Source organism: Squalius cephalus (assembly GCF_949319135.1).
Source record: "Squalius cephalus genome assembly, chromosome: 22".
Taxonomy (NCBI): domain Eukaryota; kingdom Metazoa; phylum Chordata; class Actinopteri; order Cypriniformes; family Leuciscidae; genus Squalius; species Squalius cephalus.
In genome coordinates this window covers 6,546,815-6,571,971 of record NC_137143.1, presented here as the reverse complement: position 1 = coordinate 6,571,971, position 25,157 = coordinate 6,546,815, and the positions used below count along the sequence as shown (strand labels likewise).

Genomic DNA, 25,157 nt, shown 5'->3' with positions numbered 1-25,157 from the left:
AGTTTGAGACAAAAGCCATAGTTCATAGTGAGATTTGGACCCTAAAGTGACCCAAAAAACAAATCATTGTTTTGTAACATTATAATGAATCTGTTCATACAACAAACTAACTGATCAATAGACCTCTTTCAAAACACATGCATCTCAGCAATTTATATTATTTGATATGACATCATTGTTGCAACTTGATGTAACAATACATTTTCAAAGTTTCAAAATAATTGGAATTTACTAAAACGGCTTAAAATAGGCACTCACATTCAAGTATGAGGATGATTCATGACAACAGCACTAACAGGACAGGATATTAAATCAGTGAGCGACTAGTGTTGGTCGCACGTGTTATAGTGGAATTACACAAGTATGAGGAAAATTAATTAACTACATGTACTTACTATAGGGTTTAAAGGTAGAGCTTGGTTTAGGGTTAGTTGCTTGTAAATATGCATAATCTACTGTTATTACTATAATCTACTGTTATTACTATAGTGCATGTTGTATAAGGCCTGTGAAAAGATTGCATGTGATGTGAGTTAAAGTATGTAATCCATGCCTTAAATCATCAATGGGCTAAAGAATATTGCCCAAACTCATTTTGTTAACTGAAATCTCAACTTTGCATTATGGAAAATCAATACATGTGTCTTTCCTGGAATGCAGTGATCTGTGAAGTACGGTAGATCAGCTTTAGCGTGTGATGTAATGAACAGCTGAGCACAATACAGTGATTGTGGTCTTCAGCTCCCCGGCATGTGTAAGATCCTCCGGCACATAAACCCTTTTGAAGCAAAAACAAACGTGACCAACATGTTACACAAGTGCTTCATTTTATTTATTAACTAGAGCAGCAAAACTAAGACATGAAGACAAAACATGGTAAATTACATGCAACAAGAGACGTTTATAGTTATTTTTTTTCTGCGTTGCAAAAACTCGTTTATACAGTAAAAACATCTTCAAAACTACAGGAAAGGGAACAATCGGAAAATACTTTTCCCGTTGATTTTAAAGATGCCACCAAATATCTGCCAACTCCCAAGTGATAAATGTTTGTAAAAGGCGACATTTCAAAATACTGACAAATGAATAGTTGGGTGAGACGGCAAACTAAAAAATAAGAGAAAATATTGAATGGACTTAAATTAACACATGAGGGGAAAAGCCAACATGAGCAGAGGCCACCCAGTGAGTTGATCAGCCCCCTCCACAAGCATAACCATCATCCCCTTGCTCGGTCCAATTCATTGCACAGAATCCATTAAAACAAACCCTTAAAACCCCTTCTGTGTGGCCATGCTTCACTGGGCGGTGCGTCTCCACTCATGTTGAGTCCATTGGTCGTCTCAGTTTGGGTGTCTTGAGAGTGTCAGAGATCCCCTTTCTTGGCGATAAGGAGTCTGGGTGTGTGTGTCTACACCAGCTGTACAGTGGCAGCCTGAAGGTAGCCCTGCAGGTACTGAAGAGCTTCTGCTGGCAGACTGGTGCTCAACATGGAGGGCACCTGTCACAAACAACATTCAGTTAGCAGGTATTCTGGGTAGGGGAGACAAGCATGCTCCTGGCATTTTAGTGTTTACATCAGCATCCCTAAACCATCTTATGAGTGATACTCACCCTTCCAGGACAGGCAGTGGAGAGTTTGTGTAAAGACTGAGCGAGGAGGATTTTGGGATTGTTGACAGCATCTCCGATGGGGTCGTGTTCTTTCTTGCCTGCAAAAGCAAGCTGGGAGAAAGCGGTCTGGTATCCTGGAGTGTCCTCTATGTCTATGAAATGTTCATCATCTGGGATGCTGTCATCTTCTGGTAACTCGAACAGACCAATAAGAGCCTGCAGCAAAGGAGCCCTAAAGAACATAACCCAGGTTTGGGTCAATGGCAAATAAGTTTGTCCTCAGTAAAGAAATCTAGTTTTAAATACAAATGTCCTCAACACCATGTGTACGCTGGACGTGACCGTTGCTTGAGGCGGGCTAATCTATCAGAGTAAATCAGAAATAGAACGGGGCATCAGGTTACCGTCGGGGATCTGTAGTGTCACGCCGCATGCAGTGTAGACAGTGTTAGCAAATGTTCTTAAAAAGAACAAATTATCTGATTAATTAAAAAAAAAAAGTCACGAGGGTCTGCAAGGGTCCTTTTTTATGATAGTGTTTTTTCCTTCTGTTTGAAGGGGCTATATGTAGAATTCAGAAACCCTTGTTATTAGCGATAGCAGTGGCCGTTAAGTGAACTGCAGCCAGCAACGTATTGCTCGCACTCACGCACACTTGGGGCGGGCATACACTGCACGATTTCAGCAAGGTTACCAACTCTGTACGAGTAGAGCACATGCGATATAAACACAAAGCTCACGATTTGTGTGCTCACATTACGGTCCAATTGTCGAGCTGCGACTTGTCTGCTCACACAATCCATGTGAAATATGCGTGTATCCAGAGACATTGTCAAAAGCATCAACTATCGGTATCAAGAGGATTTCTCATTTCCAATTTATTTATTAAATTATTATTATTAGGGTAGACCTATTAAATTGATATTACAATTCATTTGCCCTGCAATCATTTCATAGCGCATCACCGCTAATAAAAGATTAGACCGATTTGCTTACTCCTCATTGAAAATGATTTAAAAACAATTAGGTCGATTATTCAATGAATTATAGGCCTATAATTAAAATTATTAACAGTCATCAATGAAAATTAAGAGCAGCCTTATTTCAAAAACAACTTGGTAAACACAAAATACTCCTCTTCCCCCCCCCCCCCAATACTGTAGCCTAAATGGGCCACAAGAGAATTAATTCAAATCAATTGAGACAGTTAGGCTATATAGCCTACCGCTATCAGCATTGAAGATTCCACTGACTCACCTTCATGGTTTAAAACGGAAAAATTAGGAATCAGCCATGACAAATCATGAAAGGTGCATCACTACCGTTTTCATTTCTCAACAAATTTATCATGCTTTTAAATTTTTTAAATAAAAGAAATCTTTTAATATATATATACAAATTTTAGTGCTCCTAAAATGTTGCTGGTGCTCCTAACTTATTGAAGGTGAGCGCACCAGTGGTACCAAGTAAAAAAAGTTTATTTCGAGCCCTGACATCATATATTCATCATTTTACATACACAAGCCTGAGTTATGTCTTACCAGAGTTTGGTGTACTCAGTGTCCATCATAGCAGGACACTCAGTGAGGATCTTCGTGATGCCCACAGCACAGATCTTCTTCTCCACCGGCCCTGAGACCTTCTGCACCTCAGGAATCACAATCTTCTCCACAACCATGCCAAACATCCTGAGGAGATGGAAAAATAGAAAGGCTCAGCAAAAAAAATGAATAAAAGTTAAATGAATAAAAGCCCCTTTTTCAAAGATATTTGGTTGGGAAAATATCAGTAATAAAACAAAAGCACACAACAAAATACTTCCACAATATCTGCACTGCAAAATTACGACTAAACGAATTTACAATAACAAAGCAACTTACTTTGGCTGGATGCTATCAAATATCTCCTGCAATGCAATGGCACCATATTTCACAGAATAAAGGTTGATAAAGACGAGGAAACCTGTGAAGAGGAAAAGAGTGATGGTTCAGTATAGTGATTTGTAGTGTAGTAAACTACGATCAGAAATGACCGAAATCACTCACTCTTAACAAATTTTGTTGTTTTGGAGCTCTGGAGCCTCTGAAAGAGCAGAATAAAGATCTGTTTCCTGTACTGGGTGATGGAATCTCTGCATTCAGACAGAACAAAAAAATAAATAGAGCACAGAAACATGTCAACGTTTTTTATTCATGTGTCCTCATAATGCATCGCTTACGGAGGCATGTGCTCCACTATACTGTTGAGCAGATAGAAGCCTTGATGGTCATTAGCCTTGGATGCGATGAGTTTCTGGAACACTCCAAGAAGGCCAGGCTGGAGGGGCAAAATTATTTTCATGAGAGGGTATTCAAGTGAGGTAAACTGCATTATGGGTATTAGTCAAGCAAAAACACTCACAATCTTGTCAGCGGCTGTGCTGGCGATGGTGGCGGCTCCTTTCTCCAGGTAGGCCTGCAGCAGCCGGACGAGTGGAGGGATGTTTCCGGTGCGTTCCCACAGGATGGGCTGCAGGAGGTGAGGAAACAGAGCCATGTAGGAGGAGGGAATGGAGTTGGAGTGGATCTCTAGCAACAGAGACATCACCTGGAAGACGTACGGCACAAACTCTGCAGGACCAGGGGACACAAGAGGGAGGGCTCATAAACACATGGCTTCAGGACTGTGTCCTCAAACTATACATTCATCATCAAGAGGTTAAGTGCAGGAAACACATTATATAGATCACTGCTCTTACTAGGGATGTTCATTTTGTTTGTTTTCCCCCCAACCGACAACCAAAGTTCCTTAACCGATTATTGTCCATTGATCGAGAAGATTGTTCAATTTGGATTAAATTAAAGTGGATTTTTGTGACACTCCAAAAAGAAGTTCACAGAAAGGAAACCAAGGCGGCAGAAAGTCACCACACAATTGTGTGAAAACAGGTTTAAGAGTTTAACAACTTTATAATAGTGTAACGCACCCTGTACATCATTCTGGAGGATCTCGGTAAACACCGGAAACAGGGCCTCCTCAAAGCTGCTCACGGTGTCTGGATTTGCCTTGCAGGTGACCCTGATGGACAGGCACAGTGACTCAAACAGGTAATGGTTGAAATGTGGCTTACTGGGATTCTGTAGAGAGAAAAAAATCATAATAAAAGAGTCATCTTTCAACAGGGTGCCCAAATATCCAAAAAGCATTTAATGTTGTGGCTGTTTAAAATGGAGAGGGAAAAAAAGTACATATATAAAATATATATATTGCTTACTACATAAAACAGTTCATTTAAATGATTAAATTAAGTCTTAAATTCGTCAAATGAGCTCACTGTATTACACGTTTTATTTAGTGAGTGGTTATTCTCTGATAATTTACATGCTTCAGAAATACTACAAGTAAAATAGTATGCTGAAAAGTATGGTAGTGTGCCATGCTGAACACACCCTGTGTACGAAACATTTGCATGGAGGTGTTCCGTCCTGCCTTTAGGATCAAGTCCGGCTTGGGAAATGTCCCCTTTAATGGACGGATATTTCTGTGTGTCCTGCCAGTGAATCCAATGCCATGGATTGAGACAAGGACCACATTGACTAGACACAAACCTGAATTAAAGCCCCCTTTTGTGGACAGCAGATTTATTGACTGGCTTACCTTGCTGACAAGGAGGAGCTTGTGGGTGAGCTGGCCAATGAGAGTGGGGATGTAGGGCACAATGGCGTCCTGCAAGAGGGAGAAACTCCTCATGATGGCTGGAGAGGTGGCAAACAGAAAAGGTCAAGGAGTAAATAGGAGAATATTAAAGTAAACAAAATAAAGTTGACAAATATGGTCTGTGAAAATTAAACAGCCAATTACCTTTCATGATGTACTCGTTCTCAGATGAGCCAGGGATTGCTAAAGCTTTGAACAGATGATTGAGTAACTGCTCTGTGAACGGTGCCATTTCAGTAGGTGTGATGCTGAAAAACAGGATTAGTTTAGAACAAAAAACAATGACACAAAATTCAGAGCATGACCACTCTTCTCATGTAGTGTATAAACTCACAGGGTGGAGTTGTTGGCTCCTCTCATGGTGAAGAGTCTCTCGAGTGCATGTGCAGCGTAGGTGTGCTGAACGATGCTTTCTGCCTGCAGGTGGGACACCAGGAGAGGAACCGCCTCCAACAGCTGCTCTTTAGGGAGCTGGAGGACAGACAGAAGACACCATCACACACAACGAAGGACACTTATGTAAAGGAAAGCACACAATGTAATGGAAAAGAAAGTGCTTACCTGACTTCTGAAGGTCATAACATACTTGATGGCATCTGCTTTCAAAACTGGGAACTCGTTCACTGAGGGGATGAAGAAGAAAACAACTCATTCGAAGCAATACCATCCCACAGCAGTTCCAGTATATATGTATATGAAACAAATAATTTGTCTGAAAAGTTAAAATGAGACGTCAATTACCGTTGGGAGACTTCAGGTCTACTAGAATGTGGTTGATAAAGAATTCAGACAGGTTCACCAACTCATTGGCTTGTGTTATTCCATGCTGTAAAACAGAAGTGAAAGTTTATAAGACTGTACCTCAGACAAACAGTTCACAAACAATTCTTGAAACTGGCTCCAAAAATCTGACTGCCAAGCAAATAGAAATTTTACAGCTCGTTTTCTAAAAAGTCATATTAAGGTGCGAGACAACACATGTAAGCCTCTTGATTCTCCTGATTCATTACCAATGCTTTGCAGCTCTTTGTGACAAGTGGTCAACAGATAAATCACCATGGTCGATATATCAGTTGATATTTGGCAACTTTTAATTATCAGCATTGACTGAAAAACTGTTCTGTGTGGCCTATAACTGTCAATAGAGCTGCCCAATTCCGGATAAATTGAGAATCAACAAAAAAAAAGTGAGACCAGTATTTGTGACAAAAGTGTGAGCACTGAAAGTTGTACTTATAAAATATGCTTAACTACAATTTGCATTAAGTAAGCCATCAGGAAAACGATGAAGCTGCTGTGAACACCTGCAACACTGGAGGGGAAATTAAGAGTAATTATTTAATCCAAGTAAAACAGCTAGACGCATCGGTTTCCCGATATTTTAGCATTTTCTTATTATCGGGTATCGTTTTTTAAGATCAGATTCACAGATAAATGGAATTGCACGCAAGACCGCCTTTAAAGGACTGCGTGCCTGAGGGGAGATGATTCAACAATGGTGTTCAAAGGTAAAATAATTTGCATCCCTTAATTAATCAACTTTATTTAACATAACAGCCATTAATGCACAAATGAGATGTTACATAACTGCTTATGTAGTTTAAACTTGCCACTAAAAAATAGAGATGAACTCAAGGAGTCACATAATCCGTCAAGTCATGTCCCAATAAAAACGTAAATTTACATGAATTAAATGAGTGCATGTTGGAAATAAAAGCACTGAATTTAATTCTCTCTCTGTTGTCTGTTCATCATTAGTCTCATGAAGTCTTGTTCATAGTGCCGTTCACTCACTGGGCTGATGCTCAGATGCTCCAGCAGCGCCACCAAATGCAACTTTTAACATGATCCACTCATTTAAAACTCATTTACAAAATTAGATTTTATATAATAGACTTTAATTTAATTTATTTAGCTAATAAACATCAAAATAATTACAGCTCTGTGGAAATTAATTATCTCTGCGAGAGACGTTCTGTGTAAAATCTAGACCGACAAAAACATTAATAACTCTGATAACATGCCAGATGAGATGGACTCCGTAATTGTGATGATGTATTCGCTGTTTTGTTTATTTTTTCTGACAATGTTGTCTGCGTATTCCAGCATGTTCCATTCTCAAACAACACAAACCTTTTAAAATTGTAGTTTAAAACGAATGCTTATATTTTTGGGGAGTTTATAGACTCCCCAGTCATTTATGATCTCCGTTTGAAAACATTAGACTGTAAATATATTTGGCCTGTTGTTGTAAATAGAAAGATGCAACAGCAGTAATGTTTTTTTTTTTTTTTGTATTCAGGCATTTTATTTCACACTTTTTTTAAATTTGTTAGAATTATTTTACATGGTATATTCATTACCTGTTTGTTCACCTAATCAAAGATTTTAATTTAAAAAAAGACAATTTAGTTACAGTGCAGTATATATAGTTTTATTTATTTTTTGCACTCTTTCAGACTGTTTATTGTTGTTGAAGTGTGTTTTGTTTTGCATGTAAGGGAGGGAGTGAAATTTAAAAAGTGTTAAACAGTCTGTTCAGTTCAGTGCTGTTGTCAAAAACAGAAATAAAACAAATATCAGTTCTATATATTGGTTATCAGGCACATAAACATGCAAATAATTGGTAATAATAAAAAAAAAAAATTCTATATCGGTCGATCCCTCGCTAAAATCAAAACACCATCTATAGCATCTCACCTTCTGTGTCTGAGCTTTGGAGGCCAGAGATGTCACCAGGTAGATAGCGGCATCTTTGTGCTTCCAGTTCACACCAGGGTTCTTGGCATACTCTGCCAGCATGGAGCTCACATAGCCAGAGAAGATGCCTGTCACCGGGCCCTCGAAAAATTTACAGAGGCCTCGCACCAAATCACAGGCTGCTCTACGCCTTGTGTCGATGTCTGAGGACAGAAGGCATCATTTACTACACACATCAGGAAAGCCAAGTGCCTGAACAATGTAGTGTAGCATCAACACACCTGAGCCTTCAAGGTCTCTGATGATGTACTCCTCGGAGTTATCTTCAAAAGCCTCTTCATCTGCACCTATTCACATACAAATATCAATTTACACATGTAAAAATCCTTCTGAATTACTTGTACATCTCATTAGCTGGCTTCTTTGTTAACTACTGACATAATAAATTGACATACTTCTGAACTCCATGTTGGGAACGATGACTTTCTCACAGATACTGGTGAGAACATTCTGATCTTCAAAGAGATGTTTATAGTGCGGCCGCTCACACACTGATGCCAAAAACTGGATAGCATTGCTCACAAGCTACAACACACACAATATTATCAGGCACTATTAAGAGAAAACTAACAGCACTATGAACACTAAAAAGAATCTTTTCAAGTCTTGAAACTTTAAATACAACCCACTTACCAAGTCATATTTGACCTCCTGACCTGTTGTGACCAGCAGGTTCCAGATAGCGGTGACGAAGCGGGGCAAGTAGGGCTGGAACTCTTCGTCGTATTTTTGAGCGTAAAGTGCAGCGTTATCGCAGATTTGAGATTTCAACAACTCCAACAGACCAGCCTCCTCCTCATCCTACAGCAAAAGTTTCATTTTATTTTCTTAATTTTGCTTATTTGAAGTCTGTGTTAAAGAAATCTGATTTATGAGCACTCCTCAGCAACTGTTGTCATTTGAACATGAACACAAACTCACATCTGTTTGCAACAACTTGTTATCCAAGGTCAATAAGTTATGAAAATTTGTCATCCATGTCTCCATGTTATCCTCAAAGAACTCTGGAAGATCCTGAAAAAAAAAAAAAAAAAAAGTTACTTGCAAAAACATACAAAGATTATATAAAGAGAAAAAGGTGTCATGAGAGGAATGAGTGCAGACTTACTTGGAAGTTAAGGCTGTAGAAAAGTTTTGAAATAAGCGTTAGAGAAGAGAAGAGCACTTTCAGGGCGTTGATATCTGTTGCATGAGTTTGACACAAATCAATTGTAGCCTAAAAGAAAAAAAAACAAATGACATTTGAATTTCCATATCACACATGTTGTAATGATTATCTCATATGTAGAAATTAGTAATCACAAGATTACGACAGCTCATTGACTTCACCTTGAAAAGTTCAGTGAGAGGCTGTGCAAAAGTGTCCAGTACTAGCTTGATCTCGGACCACAGCTCATTGGACTTAAACTCATGGCGGTATCTGTAAGACAACAAGAGATAATGCACAATTTTGGATACAACAAACTAAGTCAAGTTTAAAAAGGTTTAAAAACTTACATAATTCACTGAAGATTAAAACAACACATTAGGTAAAAGGACTACAACGTTGCATTGATCTTCTTCCTATGCGTCTCAAATACCTTTTAAAAAGGGAATGCGCCGTGCGAAGAATTCCATTGATGATGTGGAAGTCTCCGCTCTGAAAACGGTTCACCATCTCAGTCAAGAGATCCGGCCATTTCTGAGGAAAGTCCTCTCGCCCGATGATGCTGATCGCATCACTCAGCTGCAGAAGGGAAAACAAGTCATATCTACTGCTTCCATTTACATCAGCAGATACAAGTCTTTACAAGTCCATTTACATCAGCAGATCAGCAGTGCTTCCCAACCTAGTTCCTAGAGGCAATGGTACTCAAAACTTTTGACTCCCGCAGTCCACGACAATTAGGGCTAGGCTTTACATTGAGTATTAATGATATTAAAGGAGAACTCCGGTCAATTTTAACATTGAGCTCATTTTTTTGTACATTTGAAGTGCTGTCAATACAGAGAACAACGACAAAAATCGGTGTTGCCTACACCGAGTTATTCTATTTTTAAAATTTGCACCCTGTTGACTTCAATGGGGCAAGTACTAAACCTGCTTTTAGCCTCTTAACATCCTTGATGTGTCATTACAAGTGCACAGGTCATGTGAGTGATTCCTTCTGAGTGAACACGAGTGAGTCTGACTGCAGTAGATGTGAAAGATATGTATAAAAATGATGTTATTTAAGCCAGCGCAAATACCTTTGTTTACATCCTGTTTTTCGGTTGAAGTCCAAAGTAGTCGATTGCCGAGTTCACGCGCGTGATCATAGGTATTAAACCTATGCGTGTGAACTCTGCAATCGACTACTTTGGACTTCAACCGAAAAACAGGATGTAAACAAAGGTATTTGCGCTGGCTTAAATAACATCATTTTTATACATATCTTTCACATCTACTGCAGTCAGATCCACTCGTGTTCACTCAGAAGGAATCACTCACATTTTCTGTGCACTTGTAATGACACATCAAGGATGTTAAGAGGCTAAAAGCAGGTTTAGTACTTGCCCCATTGAAGTCAACAGGGTGCAAATTTTAAAAATAGAATAACTCGGTGTAGGCAACACCGATTTTTGTCGTTGTTCTCTGTATTGACAGCATTCCAAATGTACAAAAAAATGAGCTCAATGTTAAAATTGACCGGAGTTCTCCTTTAAGGGTGGGCGATATTGCAAAAATATCATATGATATCACAGTCACTTGCAAAATAGTAAATCCAACATGAAAAATAATCGTGGTAAAATCGTGAATTGTGATTTTCCTGAAAAAAATCGTGATATGATCATTTTTGCCATATCGCCCACCCCTAATCTAATGTTATGAGGTTAAAAGTACATTAATGTAACTTCCTATGCTCAAAATGTATAGAATGAGCGATTCGCGTCCCTCATGAATCCATCTCCCAAAGCTTGTTTTTGTCTTATCATAAATCACTACAGTACGCCTATAAGTAGGGCTGTCGCGATAACCGCAATATTGTAGTACCGCGCTACTGACAAGCCAACCGCAGAGGAATGCAAGTAACCGCAGCAACTGCGATATTCACGCGTTTTCTTTTTTCATAAGGCTATACCCTTGTTTTGAACTTCGTGCATGTGTATTGAATGTTAAATAAGTTAATAATGATAACAAGACTGTTTTTATCATGGTGTAAACAGACAGTGAATGAGAGCGATCCACTGAGCGCATGCGATTACCTGTGTCTGTCTTTGAGGTCAAGTCAAATAGATTCGTGAAAAGGTTGCTTTGTCCAAGGAAAGCGAAATATGTCGTGTCATCCTTTTAACGTTTAAGGGCATTAACCATGAATGGCATCAGCGACAGCGCTGGTCAGCATTCCACAGCACGAGGAAGCCGCAGGAAACAAAAATTAGAGAGTCACGCATTGAATCGCATCAGCTTCAGCGTTACCCATGCGACGCATTGCTGGTCAGCTGAGCCTTGAAAAGTGGAGCTCAAAGTTAAAAATAATTAACACCTTGTTTCATTACTATCTTTTAATGAATCAGCGTTTTTTAACGTGTTCGTTGAATGAACGGTTTAATGACTTACTCGAAGACAGTCCATTGCCGTAACAATGTAACAGTGACAGCCTTTCAATGCGCAGAGACGCTGTTTAGTTTCGGTTACATTGGTTACTGAAAATTTCCTTGTTTTTGTGCATGCTGACCACATCGTAACACTTATTTATATAGCAACAAAAATATATAAATAAATCAAACATAAATAAATCAATAAATAAAGATATTGAGCCACTCAAAATTACCGCTAGGGAAAATCCTTCACCGCGACAGACCTACCTATAAGAGTTTATATTATGTCATTATGTACTAACCCTCATGTCGTTTCAAACCTGATATTTTTGTTCAACTTTCGAGCAAGAATTAAGATATTTTTATGAAATCTGAGAGATTTCTGTCCCTCCATTCAAAGTAATTTCTATAAAACTTAAAAGATCCAAAAAATGCCATTAAGACATCGTAAAAATAATCAATCGATTGCGGACTAATCCAAATCTTCTGAAGAGACATGATACAGGGCTCGACATAAGCAAAAGCCCGATGGCCCGGGGCTAGTTGATTGGCCAGTCACTGGCCCGCGCGAGCCTATGTTCATTGCAGGAAAAATAATATATACTGCAATAACCATTCATAGTTACAATGACAATTTGGTTATTTTTGCATGTCTCCAGGGGCTCTCTCTTAATTCATGTACTCCCTTTGCTGTATTGATTAATCCTAATGTGTACAATAAATACAGTTTAATGGAAAAGTGCTTTTCCTTATATTTCTTTCAGGGCCAGTGGGGATTTTATTTTAATGTTGAGCCCTGCATTATAGCTTTATATGATGAACAGATTTACAACTACGTGCATACTGTAGTAAACACGGACGTTCAAATGGTTGCATAACGCACAAAAACGTCAAACATTTTTTTGAATGAACAAACCATTTAGTTTGGGAATAGTCATTTTGACATGCTTTCTTGCGATTAGAACTGTGATTGACTGCATTGATCATCTGAAGAGCATACGCGCTGCCAGAACAGCAGTCCTCAAAGATTTAGTAGTATGATTATTCAAAGTGTTTTAGATGGTTTATTCTTATATGTACAGTGCATTAAGGCGGGACATAGAGAACACAGTCTTAACATGGGTGGCTTGTCTGTGTAAGAGACAAGCCACCTCTCAACTTTTTGGTTATATCTTACACTTGTCTGTGTAAGATAAAACCAACGAAATGATTTGAAATAATTTTTAAAAAAAACTCTTTATTTTGGCTTAAAATATTGCGATCGATTTGTATCGAATTGTGACGAGTGTATTGTTACACCCCTAATGTACAGTGGAGAAAATTGCTAAAGTCGCTGACACTTGTGTGCGCGCGTATGAAAACATTAAAGTCCCCCTGTAGTCAATAATTGTATCCCTTAAAACTCATCTTTGATCACCAAAATGAAATATTTAAACGCTTTTTTTCCCAGTGAAATTTTTTTATTCATGTTTTAAAATAGCTTGAATGTAACACTACACACCCTTACTTCATTTAATCTATGCAGATCCATGAATATGCAAATGAGCCCTGCCTCCACTGAATCACACCAGCTCAGAATAGCTGATCCACTTGGTCAACTTTACTGTCGTAAACGCTGCATGATGGCAAGTGGAAATACTGGTTTAATTCAGCCATATATTTGAACCAGAAACTCTTTTTTTTCTTACCTTAGTTAATAGGTTTTCCATTTTTATTGTTCTTCTCTTTGCTTTACTGTTTTATGTGTTTTCTATCTTATTGTTTGTTTCCTTGGCTTTTGTAAAGCACTTTGGTCAACACCAGTTGTTTTTAAATGTGCTATACAAATAAAATTGTATTGTATAGAACCAGAAACTGATTCAGAATGTGTTTTATGCATCACTCTCTACAACGTCAGACACATATCGGTAATTAATATGATCAGCCTTTTGCTTGACTATGTTATTAAACGGCTAATAATATGTTGCTTGTGTTACACAAACCATGTTCCCGTTCGCCATCTCAGAGTAAGACTGTTGCTTTCTAAAAATCAGTATCCTTAGAAATGCTTTGAACAACTTAAGCCCCTTTCACACACAGATTCCGGAAAATACACGGATAATGTGTCCCGGGATCGTTTGATTTTGGTTCATTCACACTGCCAGATTTTCCGGAATCTGTGAGTGCGTTCACACACATCCTGTAAAGACACGTGACGTCAGGATGTGTTGTAGAAAGGCCAGTCTAATCTTCCGCTACCGCTCTTTCCATTGTAGTCGTGCACTTGGTGGATTTTTTTATGCAGCGTCTTAAATTTACTAATGATCTGCGCTTTCGATCTCGAGAAACCGCAAATTTTTCCCGGATTCGGTCGTACACTGACGCATCACGTACCGTTTCACAAAGCTGGTGAATGCTCTCAGCTTCAGTGCGGATAGTAAGGAGCTCCTGGTCTCTGCTTCATTCTAGTTTGCAGACATTTTTTCATTCTTTCTTTGTTGATGACGAACACAAACTTTCTTCTAAGAGAAACAAAATACCCTTTTACGGCATTGGTCCTGGCTGGGTGCGTTTCGGGGCTGATCCCGGTAACGTTACTAGGTCCCCATCCCGGCATCGATCCCAGGACGTGTTTGCGTTCACACAGAAGATGAGTCATATTAATATTGTGATATTAATAGAGTCATAATTTTGAGAACCCCTTGACGTTTGCCCTGGTCCCCTGGTTGAGAACCACTGCTCTAGAGACTACAACAATATGGTTTATTAAAATCCCAGTAATGTGGATTTTACAGCCAGTGCTGCAGATTTATTCCAGATAACAGAAGAACAACTGCAGAAGTATGTAGGTAAAGCAATACTCGTAGGTTATCTGAAATGGGTACCTGTTTTTGTATTTGCTCTGGGCTGGTCAGCATCAAATTTACAATGTTGGCTTTGATAGCAGTCCGATCAGGATCAGAGATTTTGTTTGGTTCATCCTCAACCTGAAGAGAACATTCACACATCCACATTAAACATCCACCTATCATCACACATCAGACTGCTGTAGTAATAGTTACCAGGATACTCACAATGCGCCAGTTCCTCTTGATGTAGTTCTTGAAGGTGACGGCCGAACACACACGGATGACATCTTCTTGGGACTTCTCTAGCACTGTGAGCAGTAAAATGGGGTAGTTCTGGTTTCCCTCCACTGATTCAAGAAATTTCTCAGCTAAAGATGGTGAAGCCAAAGAAAACATTATTAATTCCTTCACCTGGTAAACCACCTCTTCATCTACATGCATCACGAATCAGGGCTATGCTCGGGACAGCTGACAGAATAGTCACGAAAGGTTAGGCTATCATCTGCAAAACTGTGTCAAAATGGCATCTTGGCATGTATTCATGTACACCCACAACTGTATGTATGCCAGGATTTTAGATCTGTGCATTAGGACGTCAATCAGCTTTAATAAGGATCCATTTATATTATATACAATGGAAACTATGCAGTGTTATTTTATATTTCATCAATTACTGTACCTGAACATTATACCTGAAGACCTACCTGAAAAACACTGTTTAATATATTTCTGTTCTATTGCTTCTAATTTGTTTCTTTGTTCTTTATTATTACTGACTGCTAACTTGTCTTTAGTCATGTTTGTACTTTATATTAGGCTAATATTAACCTATCTAGTATTGACCATGGAACAAAAAACAATAACTTTTTTGTGGCAGGGCAAGTAAAAAAACCTGATGCATTGACCCAGTAGAAAAAAAATCCTTAGCGTTGAGCCCTGCAGACATACGTTCTCATGGTCAAATCCAAAGTAAATTCAATATAGACTTTTAAATATTCTGAAATGTGAATGTTACCTGGCCGTCTCACAGCTGGGTCAGGGCTTAGTGTTTTCTGCAGATACTCAGTCAGGGTTTGGAGATTTGCATCATTGAGCTCCATGATTGCTACAGAAATAAAAACATCATCTATGAGAACTGATGCAGTAAAGTTAGAGATAATCTTTAAGAACTCACAATAAACCTTCCAAAAGTATAGAACATATTCAACCACAGCAAGGACTTTCCGCATAGGCTAGCTGAATCACCATAACACTTATTAAAACCATGTCATTCAGAGAACAGAACACTCTGCTGATGATGAAGTGAACGGATGTAACGTTATTTGAACGCATCTGACAAATTAAAGACCTGCATTAAAAGTATATTTAGACGTAAGGCTTACTCTTTAATGTTTCTTTTGCATATCCCGTATCTTGATAGTGAAAAGTGTTGATATTTATAATCTTGACAGATGGCAACACACATCCTTGGCCTGCTCTGACCGGAGCTCACTATCACGGCCTGACAGGTATCTCACTAGAATTTAGAAATAAACACTAAATTATGATCTGTGTGTGAGCGACTGCTGGTTTATGGTGACCACTGTATCAGGTTGGATGTTTCTGAAAGAGTTTAAAGATAACGTAGAAACTCGGGCCATGATTCACGTGCTAAAGCTGTTAGCATACTAAAATGCTAGTCATCCTAATAGTCAAAGTAAACAGCGTTTCAGCATTTTCTATTTAACATGCAGAACGCTGAAGAAACCGTTAAACGGGGTTCATTTAGTAAAAGAATGGCGGAAAACTCAACTGTAAAGTAATCCGTGATGTGGTTAGTTCACGAGCTAACGTTAACTCTCGAGCTCACTTCAACAGCGCGCGCTGCGTGCGTTTACGTTCAAACAAGATAATTCAGTATCTCACTGTTTAATAACGCCTAGAAGACGATAGAGAATGGATTTATTAATAATGAGAAGATATAAAGGCTCTTACCGTTAGCTGTAGGTTGCAGTGCTGTGCTAATCACCGGCGAGAAGTTTCAAACGTCTCACACAAGTGCGCGGTCACGACTTCGCGCATGCGCACTAATGAGACACATAAAGGAGCGCACGTGGGGGCATGTATGTATCATGTACCGCCCCCTCGTGTATGTTGTGTGAATTTGATGCATACATAGGAAAGGTTTGTACCAGCCTCATTTTAGAGAGAAAAAATAAGTATATTTTAAAGCAAGTACGTAGTTAAGCATATTCCCCCCAGTTTTCGTAGACTGAGAGACTACAGTAAACTTGTCTAAGGATTTGAGCAAAAATGTAGGCCTAGTCCAATTACACAAATGCTTCTTTTGTCTAGCATTTACTTTGTTGGTTGTTTAAATTATCCAGTTCAAAAATGTAGTCATAAAATTTGTATATTTTTGTAAACTCTGTCCAAACGGCACCAGTTTAAGCCACAGCAGCAACAAAAATGTCATCATGATGGTATTTTTTTAGCTGTTGTGGCTTAAACTGGTGCCATGGGTGTTTTCTTTTTGGCACCCACAGCCTACAAATGCAAATAGAATAGTCTTTATTGTGTGAATGTGATCATAATAGGATGCAAATTCAAAAGGTTAAAAAATGGATAGACTTTATGTGATAGCCTATGTATGTTGCTGTCGCTTAATGTAACAATCGGTATGTTATTGTCACTTTTAACTGCATGTTCAAAGTCTGAATCTTTTGATCATTCAAGTAGACCGAACTACAGGTTGATTGGTGGTATCCGTCCTTTATCACTGCAAACGGCCTGCTAAACTCTGAGATTACACGCTACCTTCATATTGAACCGAACCTACTTGATAAGTTGAACACTTATCTAGCTCTGGGTAGTTTAAGTGTAACAAAGAAGATACAATTTTATCTCCAGAAAATTGGAGATAATGGTTCATTTGGTGCATAATTTTCACTATATAAAACATTAAAGATTAAATAATATAGAAGTACATTCATATTATAGATTAAATAACCAGCATATGACATTGGCAAGGCTTAATTGTTTTAGGCTAATTGTTTTACAGAGATGCTCTATAAAAAAGAACCTTTTCTCCTCTGTCTCATAGTCATATACAAAGACATACATGATTCATACATTTCTGTCCCTACATCATTTTGGGATATTCTTTGTGGTGTATTAATAGTTATATAACACAGTGTGACTCTGACTTTTTAAAAACATTCAGTCTGACTGTCCTTTCTTCTGTGTATTGTTTCATTTTGTAATTAACTTTGCTTTGTCTCTTGTATTGTTTATGGGTTCCAGCAAAAACTCAACACATAATTGCGCTGGTTCCTCGTGATTATTGTTTTTATGCCCCAGAGCTCAGCATTTGTTCTGATTTAAATCTATAGTTGTGAAAATCTAAATCAGGCATTGTAATAATTACAGCAATTAGGACCATTCAGACTACTGTCAGAGAGAAAAAATAAGAACGCAAACTTGCCAGAAAGAAAACGAAAACTAATTTGAACGCTGGGTGGCAGTGTTATGCTTTTGGATATTTCATCCACTGAACCCTCACTTGGTTACAATCACAGAAAATGTGAATTTGCAGATAGGAAAAGATGCCAGTGGCGCAAGCAATTTTGATTCACATAAAATGTTGTAAACTTAGTGTTGTTGTACACGAGTTTGGTCTTGGTCTTGTCTCGGTCTCAACCTCGTGTCCTCAAAACCGCATCAAGACTAAGAGAACTCAGCATTTTATTTCAAGAACAGTCAAGGTCACAACTGCGGGGATATTACTAAATTGCTGGTTTATTGTCTTATCATTATCTGATCAGAAATTAACAAGGCATTGTGTCAAAAATGGCACCAAAATGAATACAAATGCCCACAAAATTCAAGATACCATTGCAATAAATTACGAGATGAGATCTTGTTTTTATAACAGTTTTAGTTTTTTATAATTTATTTTAAAAAGAATAATAATTAATGGATAGTTCCTGTTCTTGATTGGTTGAACTATGTTCGAAGCTAATAGGTGTGTCCGACTTGAAGTGGCGCTGCGCAGTCTGGTGTATGACATCAAAGTCCCGAAAGTGTGATTGGAAAGCATAAGGAGTCTGCTCTCTAATCGCTCTTGCGGTGTGATGTCATACATCATCCGGTCTGCGCAGCACGCTTCAAGACGAACATACCTAAAAGCATTACTCACCCCTTAGCTGTTCTAAATTCACTGTAAACCATGGCTTCACAGGGCTTATTGCTTTATTATAACATATTATATATTATAAGAAATATCACAAGAGCAAAAGAGCTGTTATGAGCACAAATATGAGCACGATTGCAAACATGATCTTGATGTCCAATCATTTTTTTTTTTTTTTAAACAATCTCAGCATTATTTATTTATGCAGTTGTAATTTTACTAATTCAGATGCAGCTTCTGTGCCACCTCAGCAATGCAAAGATTAATTTTCCTGTTAGTGATTTCATTTGATTGGTAACAGTTCTATGTAGTGTCTTATTATGCTAACTGTATTTATTGATAAGACATTTCTCATGCAGTACATGTGGATCTTTCAGATGAATTTGAGGAGTTCTGGTCTTGGTCTTGATTCAGTCTCACCTTGGTCTTGTCTTGGTCTCAACCCCTCTAACACACATTGGTCTTGATCTCAACCCCTCAAAGTCTTGGTCTCGTCTTGGTCTCAACCCCTCTAACACACATTGGTCTTGATCTCAACCCCTCAAAGTCTTGGTCTCGTCTTGGTCTCAACACACACAGGTATTGTCCTTAACCCCTCAAAGTCTTGGTCTCTCGTCTTGGTCTCAACATACACTGGTACTGTTCTTATCCCCTCAAAGTCTTGGTCTCGTCTTGGTCTCAACCCCTCAAAGTCTTGGTCACGTCTTGGTCTCAACACAAACTGGTATTCTCCTTAACCCCTCAAAGTCTTGGTCTCGTCTTGGTCTCATCCCCTCAAAATCTTGTTCTTGTCTTGACCCCTCAAAGTATTGGTCTCATCTTGGTCTCAACCCCTAAAAGTCTTGGTCTTGCCCTGGTCTAAACCCCTCAAAGTCTTGGTCTTTCCCTGGTCTAAATCCCTCAAAGTCTTGTCTTGGTCTCAACCCCTAAAAGTCTTGGTCTCGTCTTGGTCTCAATCCCTCAAAGTCTTGTCTTGGTCTCAAGCCCTCAAAGTCTTGGTCTTGCCCTAGTCTAAACCCCTCAAAGTCTTTGTCTTGGTTTCAACCCCTAAAAGTCTTGGTCTCATCTTGGTCTCAACCCCTCAGTCTTGGTCTCAACACACACTGGTATTGTCCTTAACCCCACAAAGTCTTGGTCTCATCCCCTCAAAATCTTGGTCTTGTCTTAACCCCTTAAAGTCTTGTTCTCTTCTTGGTCTCAACCCCTCAAAGTCCTTTCTTGGTCTCAAGCCCTAAAAGTCTTAGACTTGTCTTGGTCTCAAGCCCTCAAAGTCTTGGTCTTGCCCTAGTCTATACCCGTCAAAGTCTTGGTCTTGTCTTGGTCTCAACCCCTCAAAGTCTTGACTTGGTCTCAACCCACACTGGTCTTGGTCTCAACCCCTGAAAGTCTTGTCTTGGTCTCAACCCCTAAAAGTCTTGGTCTCGTCTTGGTCTCAATCCCTCAAAGTCTTGTCTTGGTCTCAAGCCCTCAAAGTCTTGGTCTTGCCCTAGTCTAAACCCCTCAAAGTCTTTGTCTTGGTTTCAACCCCTAAAAGTCTTGGTCTCATCTTGGTCTCAACCCCTCAGTCTTGGTCTCAACACACACTGGTATTGTCCTTAACCCCACAAAGTCTTGGTCTCATCCCCTCAAAATCTTGGTCTTGTCTTAACCCCTTAAAGTCTTGGTCTCGTCTTGGTCTCAACCCCTCAAAGTCCTTTCTTGGTCTCAAGCCCTAAAAGTCTTAGTCTTGTCTTGGTCTCAAGCCCTCAAAGTCTTGGTCTTGCCCTAGTCTATACCCGTCAAAGTCTTTGTCTTGGTCTCAACCCCTAAAAGTCTTGGTCTCGTCTTGGTCTCAACCTCTCAAAGTATTGGTCTTGTCTTGGTCTCAACCCCTCAAAGTCTTGGTCTTGTCTTGGTCTCAACCCCTCAAAGTCTTGACTTGGTCTCAACACACACTGGTCTTGGTCTCAACCCCTGAAAGTCTTGGTCTGGGTCTCAACACACACTGGTCTTGGTCTCAACCCCTCAAGTCTTGGTCTTGGTCTCGTCTGGGTCTCAACCCCTCAAAGTCTTGGTCTTGGTCTCGTCTTGGTCTCAACCCCTCAAAGTCTTGGTCTCTCTCAACCCCTCAAAGTCTTTGTCTTCTCTTGGTCTCAAACCCTCAAAGTCTTGGTCTTGGTCTCAACACACACTGGTCTTTGTCTCAACCTCTCAAGTCTTGGCCTTGGTCTCATCTTGGCCTTGGTCTCAACCCCTCAAAGTCTTGGTCTCGTCTTGGTCTCAACCCCTCAAGAGTCTTGGTCTCAACCCCTCAAAGTCTTGGTTTTGTTCTTGTCTTGGTCTCAACCCCTCAAAGTCTTGGTCTCAACCCCTCAAAGTCTTGGTCTTGGTCTCGTCTTGCTCTCAACCCCTCAAGAGTCTTGGTCTCAACCCCTCAAAGTCTTGGTCTTGGTCTCGTCTTGGTCTCAACCCCTCAAGAGTCTTGGTCTCAACCCCTCAAAGTCTTGGTCTTGGTCTCGTCTTGGTCTCAACCCCTCAAGAGTCTTGGTCTCAACCCCTCAAAGTCTTGGTTTTGTTCTCGTCTTGGTCTCAACCCCTCAAAGTCTTTGTCTTCTCTTGGTCTCAACACACACTGGTCTTGGTCTCAACCCCTCAAAGTCTTGGTCTTGTCTTGGTCTCAACACACACTGGTCGTAGTCCTGACTTGATCTCGGTCTCTTGACTACAACACTATTGTAAAGAAGCAATCAAATACAAATAACAAATATCAAGCAGCATAGACTCACTCCACACAATGTACAACATGGAGATTTACTTAAAGTACATCAAAACTCATATTTTATTTTATGTATAGCAATACAATTTACATATTAAATAACACTATAATAGAATGCTTTGATATAGCTTTCAACAAAAGAAAAAAAAAAGAGAGAGAGAAAGAAACAACAACCAAAAAAAAAAAAAAAAAAAAAAAAAAAACAAGAGAAAAAATTCCTTTGTGTGTTATTCCAGATTACAAAAAGAGGATATGATGGTGACACCCACCTGCTTTGCACGGGAGAATTATTCTTACAAGAGCTATTCTATTGCACTTCTGGACAATGAAACAGATTTTATTTAGATTCAAAGGGGGGGACAAAGAAACAAAACAATCACTGCCTTAGTTTATGATTGTTGTGAGTGTGTTTGCAATATGATGTCAGCCACCTTCTGAAGGATCTGGGGACATTTTGTGTTAACCATCAATATGAGAACTAAACACAAAACTAAAAACAAATAAAGTTGATTTATATGAAAATATAACGTTTGCGACTATATGCCAGGATACAAAGCTTTCAGAGAGCGATGGGTTAATGAAGCAACAAAAGATATGTACATGATAATGTAAATATATTTGCAAATGCAACCCACAAATAATGCTAGGGCAAGAAAAGGGGAAAAAGGGGACACCACAGAACATAAAGGTAAGAAAAGATTTAGAAATGCAGCTTGTCACCTCCAATGACCTTACGTGATGTACGGGCAGAGTCAGAATATTACCCCAAATGTTGGAGAGATATGACTTCATTTTTCGGCCTCCTTCTTAGGAGAAACAAGACATTAAAAGAATAAACACCTTCAATGTTGGTCTTCTCCATCTTAACAGCATAACGATTTCAATCTTTCTAAAGCATTTCAAAAGACAAACAAAAATTCAACAGCTTTTTTCTTCAAAAGAAATCAGTAATAGTATACATTCTCATTCACTTGCAACATAAAAAACAAAGGTGACTAACGTCTTTAGTGGAACAATTTTGACAAAGAAAAAACTCAAATCAAAACAAAAAACATAAAACATTATTTTGCCTGTGGAATCGTCCTTTTCATCCTTTTTCCAGACACTTCCAAAAACATTCTTTTTAAAACTGCTTTACCCAACAATAAAAATAAAAACTTTCCCACGTGTTTCGTGAATGAAGTGAATGACAGTTTAGTCTTTGGTAAAAATCAATGAATCACGGGTCCCCTGTTTTTAAGACTGATTCTAATGTTACTTTAGCAAGGCCTTTGTGCTGTATGGTATGAGAGAACAGTTTATGATATTACAGTGACCGTCTTCCCTAGTGTATCTGAGGATCTTCGATACTGTAAGAAGTCTGTTTAGTGAAGAAATGTTTAGACAGAGTCTACAGGGTTCTAGTAAAACCAGTCAATACCAAACACAACACACACCTATATCACACACACATACACACACCTGCCGAGGTGAAATGAGACTGTACAGAAGGCATCGAGAGACTTGTATACATTATTCTCAAAGTGATGGGACGGCTTGTGACGGAGAACTATTTAAAAAATAAAAGGACAAAGTAGAGCAGTATAAAATTACAAAATGAAGTGGGCAAATAACAGAATTAACTCCTACATTATGAGTCCATAGGTAATGTGTCACATGATATCATTACCTGTCCGGTTGCACTCAAGTGACACAAGTAGCAGCTTGCAGCATAAAGCAATGGTGAAATCAAACCAGCAGGGGGGGCTAGAGAAGTCATGAGCTCTGGGGGTCCTTCAACCGAGCGCAGTGACTGTGACAGTTAACATTTACAAAAGCACAAGTTATCATGATATACCATATATTCATATATATTAAAAGCAGAATATGAATCATACAAAAGTTCACAGTAGCTGTTTTAATACCACCTTTTCGAAAGTAAATATGGGTTTAATTAGAAGCATAATGAATAGATCTACTATTTGGGGAGCGAAAGCAAATAAACAAACCAAAACTAGCAGTCCATATTGCTCATATGGTCTTTCATCTGTGAATCTGACGTTTTGTGGTGAGTCTTCGCAAGTTGGACGTGGGATTAATCTCTTTTTCCAGCTTCTGAGGTGTGCGTGGAAAAACGTCTTTCGTCTGTGGAGGTCATTTCGCAAGCTTCGGAAAGCAGCTTTATTATGGAATGTCAAAACAAGGGCGTGAGACAGTGAGAGCTCAAGTGAGCGAGAGAGACTGACTGTGGTCGAGATGGTGGAGTAGGCAGTAACACTGATAGTTTCATAGTGCAAACTAGACAGAACTGTGTTTCATTTTGTTTTGTTTGTCGTGAACTCAAAAAACGTCGGTGCAAATGTTCAGTAGGATAACATTAAGACATAAAATGGCGAAAAAATAAATATCAAAAACTTTTTATCAGTGTAAAAAAGTAATCAGGTTATTCTTTTAACCAAGAGTTCTGGCAAAAAAGGCCTCAGAAAAAGTCTGTCTTAGTCCTTGAAGTTTTACAAAGTTAGATTAAGTGCCTCTTCGGGGGCTTTAGACGAGGGACTCCATGCTTTCAGCCTGGTCCGATTCGTCAGACATGGCCATACTGCCGTTTCTGTCCAGGGACATGGGGCTGGATCCGTTCTCTTTCGTGCTTATCAGACTGAGCATAGCTTTGTAAAGGTACTGGTACTGTTCCTGAAAAACAGAGGGAGACATAAAACATGACTGTGGAATGGGGCAGAGAGGGAAGGTTTGGAGAAAATGAATGTTTCCTTTAGAAAACTAGATTTGGACATTTTCTGAAAGCAATAAACAAAACAAAAAAGTGATGCCTGATTTGACTAAGATGTTCTCTATGTAATTCTGGTCTCTAGATATTAGAGATGCGCGGTTGGCGGTTACAGCCGCGGACTCCGCGGATAAACCGCGGATCGGGCGGATGACGTGACGAAAAATAATATTTTAATTAAATTCGGGCGGGTGGCGGGCGGTTGAACTAATCAAATGAAAAATATATGTATACATTAGGGCTGTCAAACGATTAATCACGATTAATCGCATCCAAAATAAAAGTTTGTTTTTACATAATATATGTGTGTGTACGGTGTATAATTATTTTCTATATATAAATACACACACATGCATATATATTTAAGAAAAATTTGTTATTTATATATAAAATATTTATATATAATATAAATTATATATAATATAAATATATATACACAGTATATACATGCAAATATTTCTTAAATATATACATGCATGTGTGTGTATTTATATATAGAAAATAATTATACACCGTACACACACATATATTATGTAAAAACAAACTTTTATTTTGGATGCGATTAATCGCGATTAATCGTTTGACAGCCCTAATATACATACAATCAGCGGATGGCGGGCGGGTGCGGTTTTGAAAATTGGTCAAAAACGTTGGTGCGGATGGATGGCGGACGGATGATGAGTTTTGTGATGCGGTTGCGGATGAAATAATAGCCCATCCGCGCATCTCTACTAGATATGGCTCTGCTCCCTCCTTCCACCTCCAGTCCAGTAGGTGGCAGAAACGTAAATTCCGTCAATTACTGGACTGGAGTGTGAAGTGCTGAATGGTATACGGGGGATCACAGTTTTCCTGTGAAAATGGATTAAATAATATGATCCCGTGCATAACATCCAGAAGAAAAAAACAGATATTGTGGCCACAAATGAAGAATTCGTTCCCATGATTAAATCGTGACAACATTGTACTAATTTTTTCTAATTAATTTTTTTTGGACACATTTTACTT

At 38.9% G+C, this 25,157-nt stretch overlaps 2 protein-coding genes across 3 annotated transcripts in view; both read right to left on the bottom strand.

The window, feature by feature from the left end:
* Positions 1–811: 811 nt before the first annotated feature.
* On the bottom strand, positions 812–16,535 carry cse1l (CSE1 chromosome segregation 1-like (yeast)). The gene is made up of 25 exons (XM_079857470.1): positions 16,434–16,535; positions 15,475–15,564; positions 14,685–14,827; positions 14,496–14,597; positions 9,651–9,796; positions 9,400–9,490; positions 9,179–9,286; positions 8,992–9,084; positions 8,704–8,871; positions 8,466–8,595; positions 8,292–8,357; positions 8,011–8,213; positions 6,052–6,136; positions 5,872–5,933; positions 5,645–5,781; positions 5,455–5,558; positions 5,251–5,348; positions 4,580–4,730; positions 4,015–4,223; positions 3,833–3,930; positions 3,660–3,745; positions 3,495–3,576; positions 3,156–3,302; positions 1,615–1,846; positions 812–1,501 (listed from the first exon to the last, which is right to left on the bottom strand). The coding sequence occupies exons 2-25, from the start codon at positions 15,557–15,559 to the stop codon at positions 1,412–1,414; spliced, it is 2,916 nt and encodes a 971-aa protein (XP_079713596.1). The 5' UTR covers positions 15,560–15,564; positions 16,434–16,535; the 3' UTR covers positions 812–1,411.
* Positions 16,536–21,407: 4,872 nt separating this feature from the next.
* Positions 21,408–25,157, bottom strand: part of ptprga (protein tyrosine phosphatase receptor type Ga) — a 256,101-nt gene continuing 252,351 nt past the window's right edge. For both annotated transcript variants that reach the window (XM_079857645.1, XM_079857646.1), the window contains exon 29: positions 21,408–24,055. In XM_079857645.1, coding sequence (XP_079713771.1) covers positions 23,909–24,055 — 147 coding nt within the window. In that variant the 3' untranslated portion in view covers positions 21,408–23,908. The remainder of the gene's footprint in view (positions 24,056–25,157) is intronic.

Bases quoted from the DNA above. Each gene is read 5' to 3' on its own strand.
- cse1l (XM_079857470.1), bottom strand. From the start codon at position 15,559: ATGGAGCTCAATGATGCAAATCTCCAAACCCTGACTGAGTATCTGCAG. The intron at 5,559-5,644 runs GTGAGTTTATAC...CCTGTTTTTCAG, and splicing joins GGAGCCAACAACTCCACCCT to CATCACACCTACTGAAATGG. The intron at 3,746-3,832 runs GTAAGCGATGCA...GTCTGAATGCAG, and splicing joins ATAGTGGAGCACATGCCTCC to AGATTCCATCACCCAGTACA.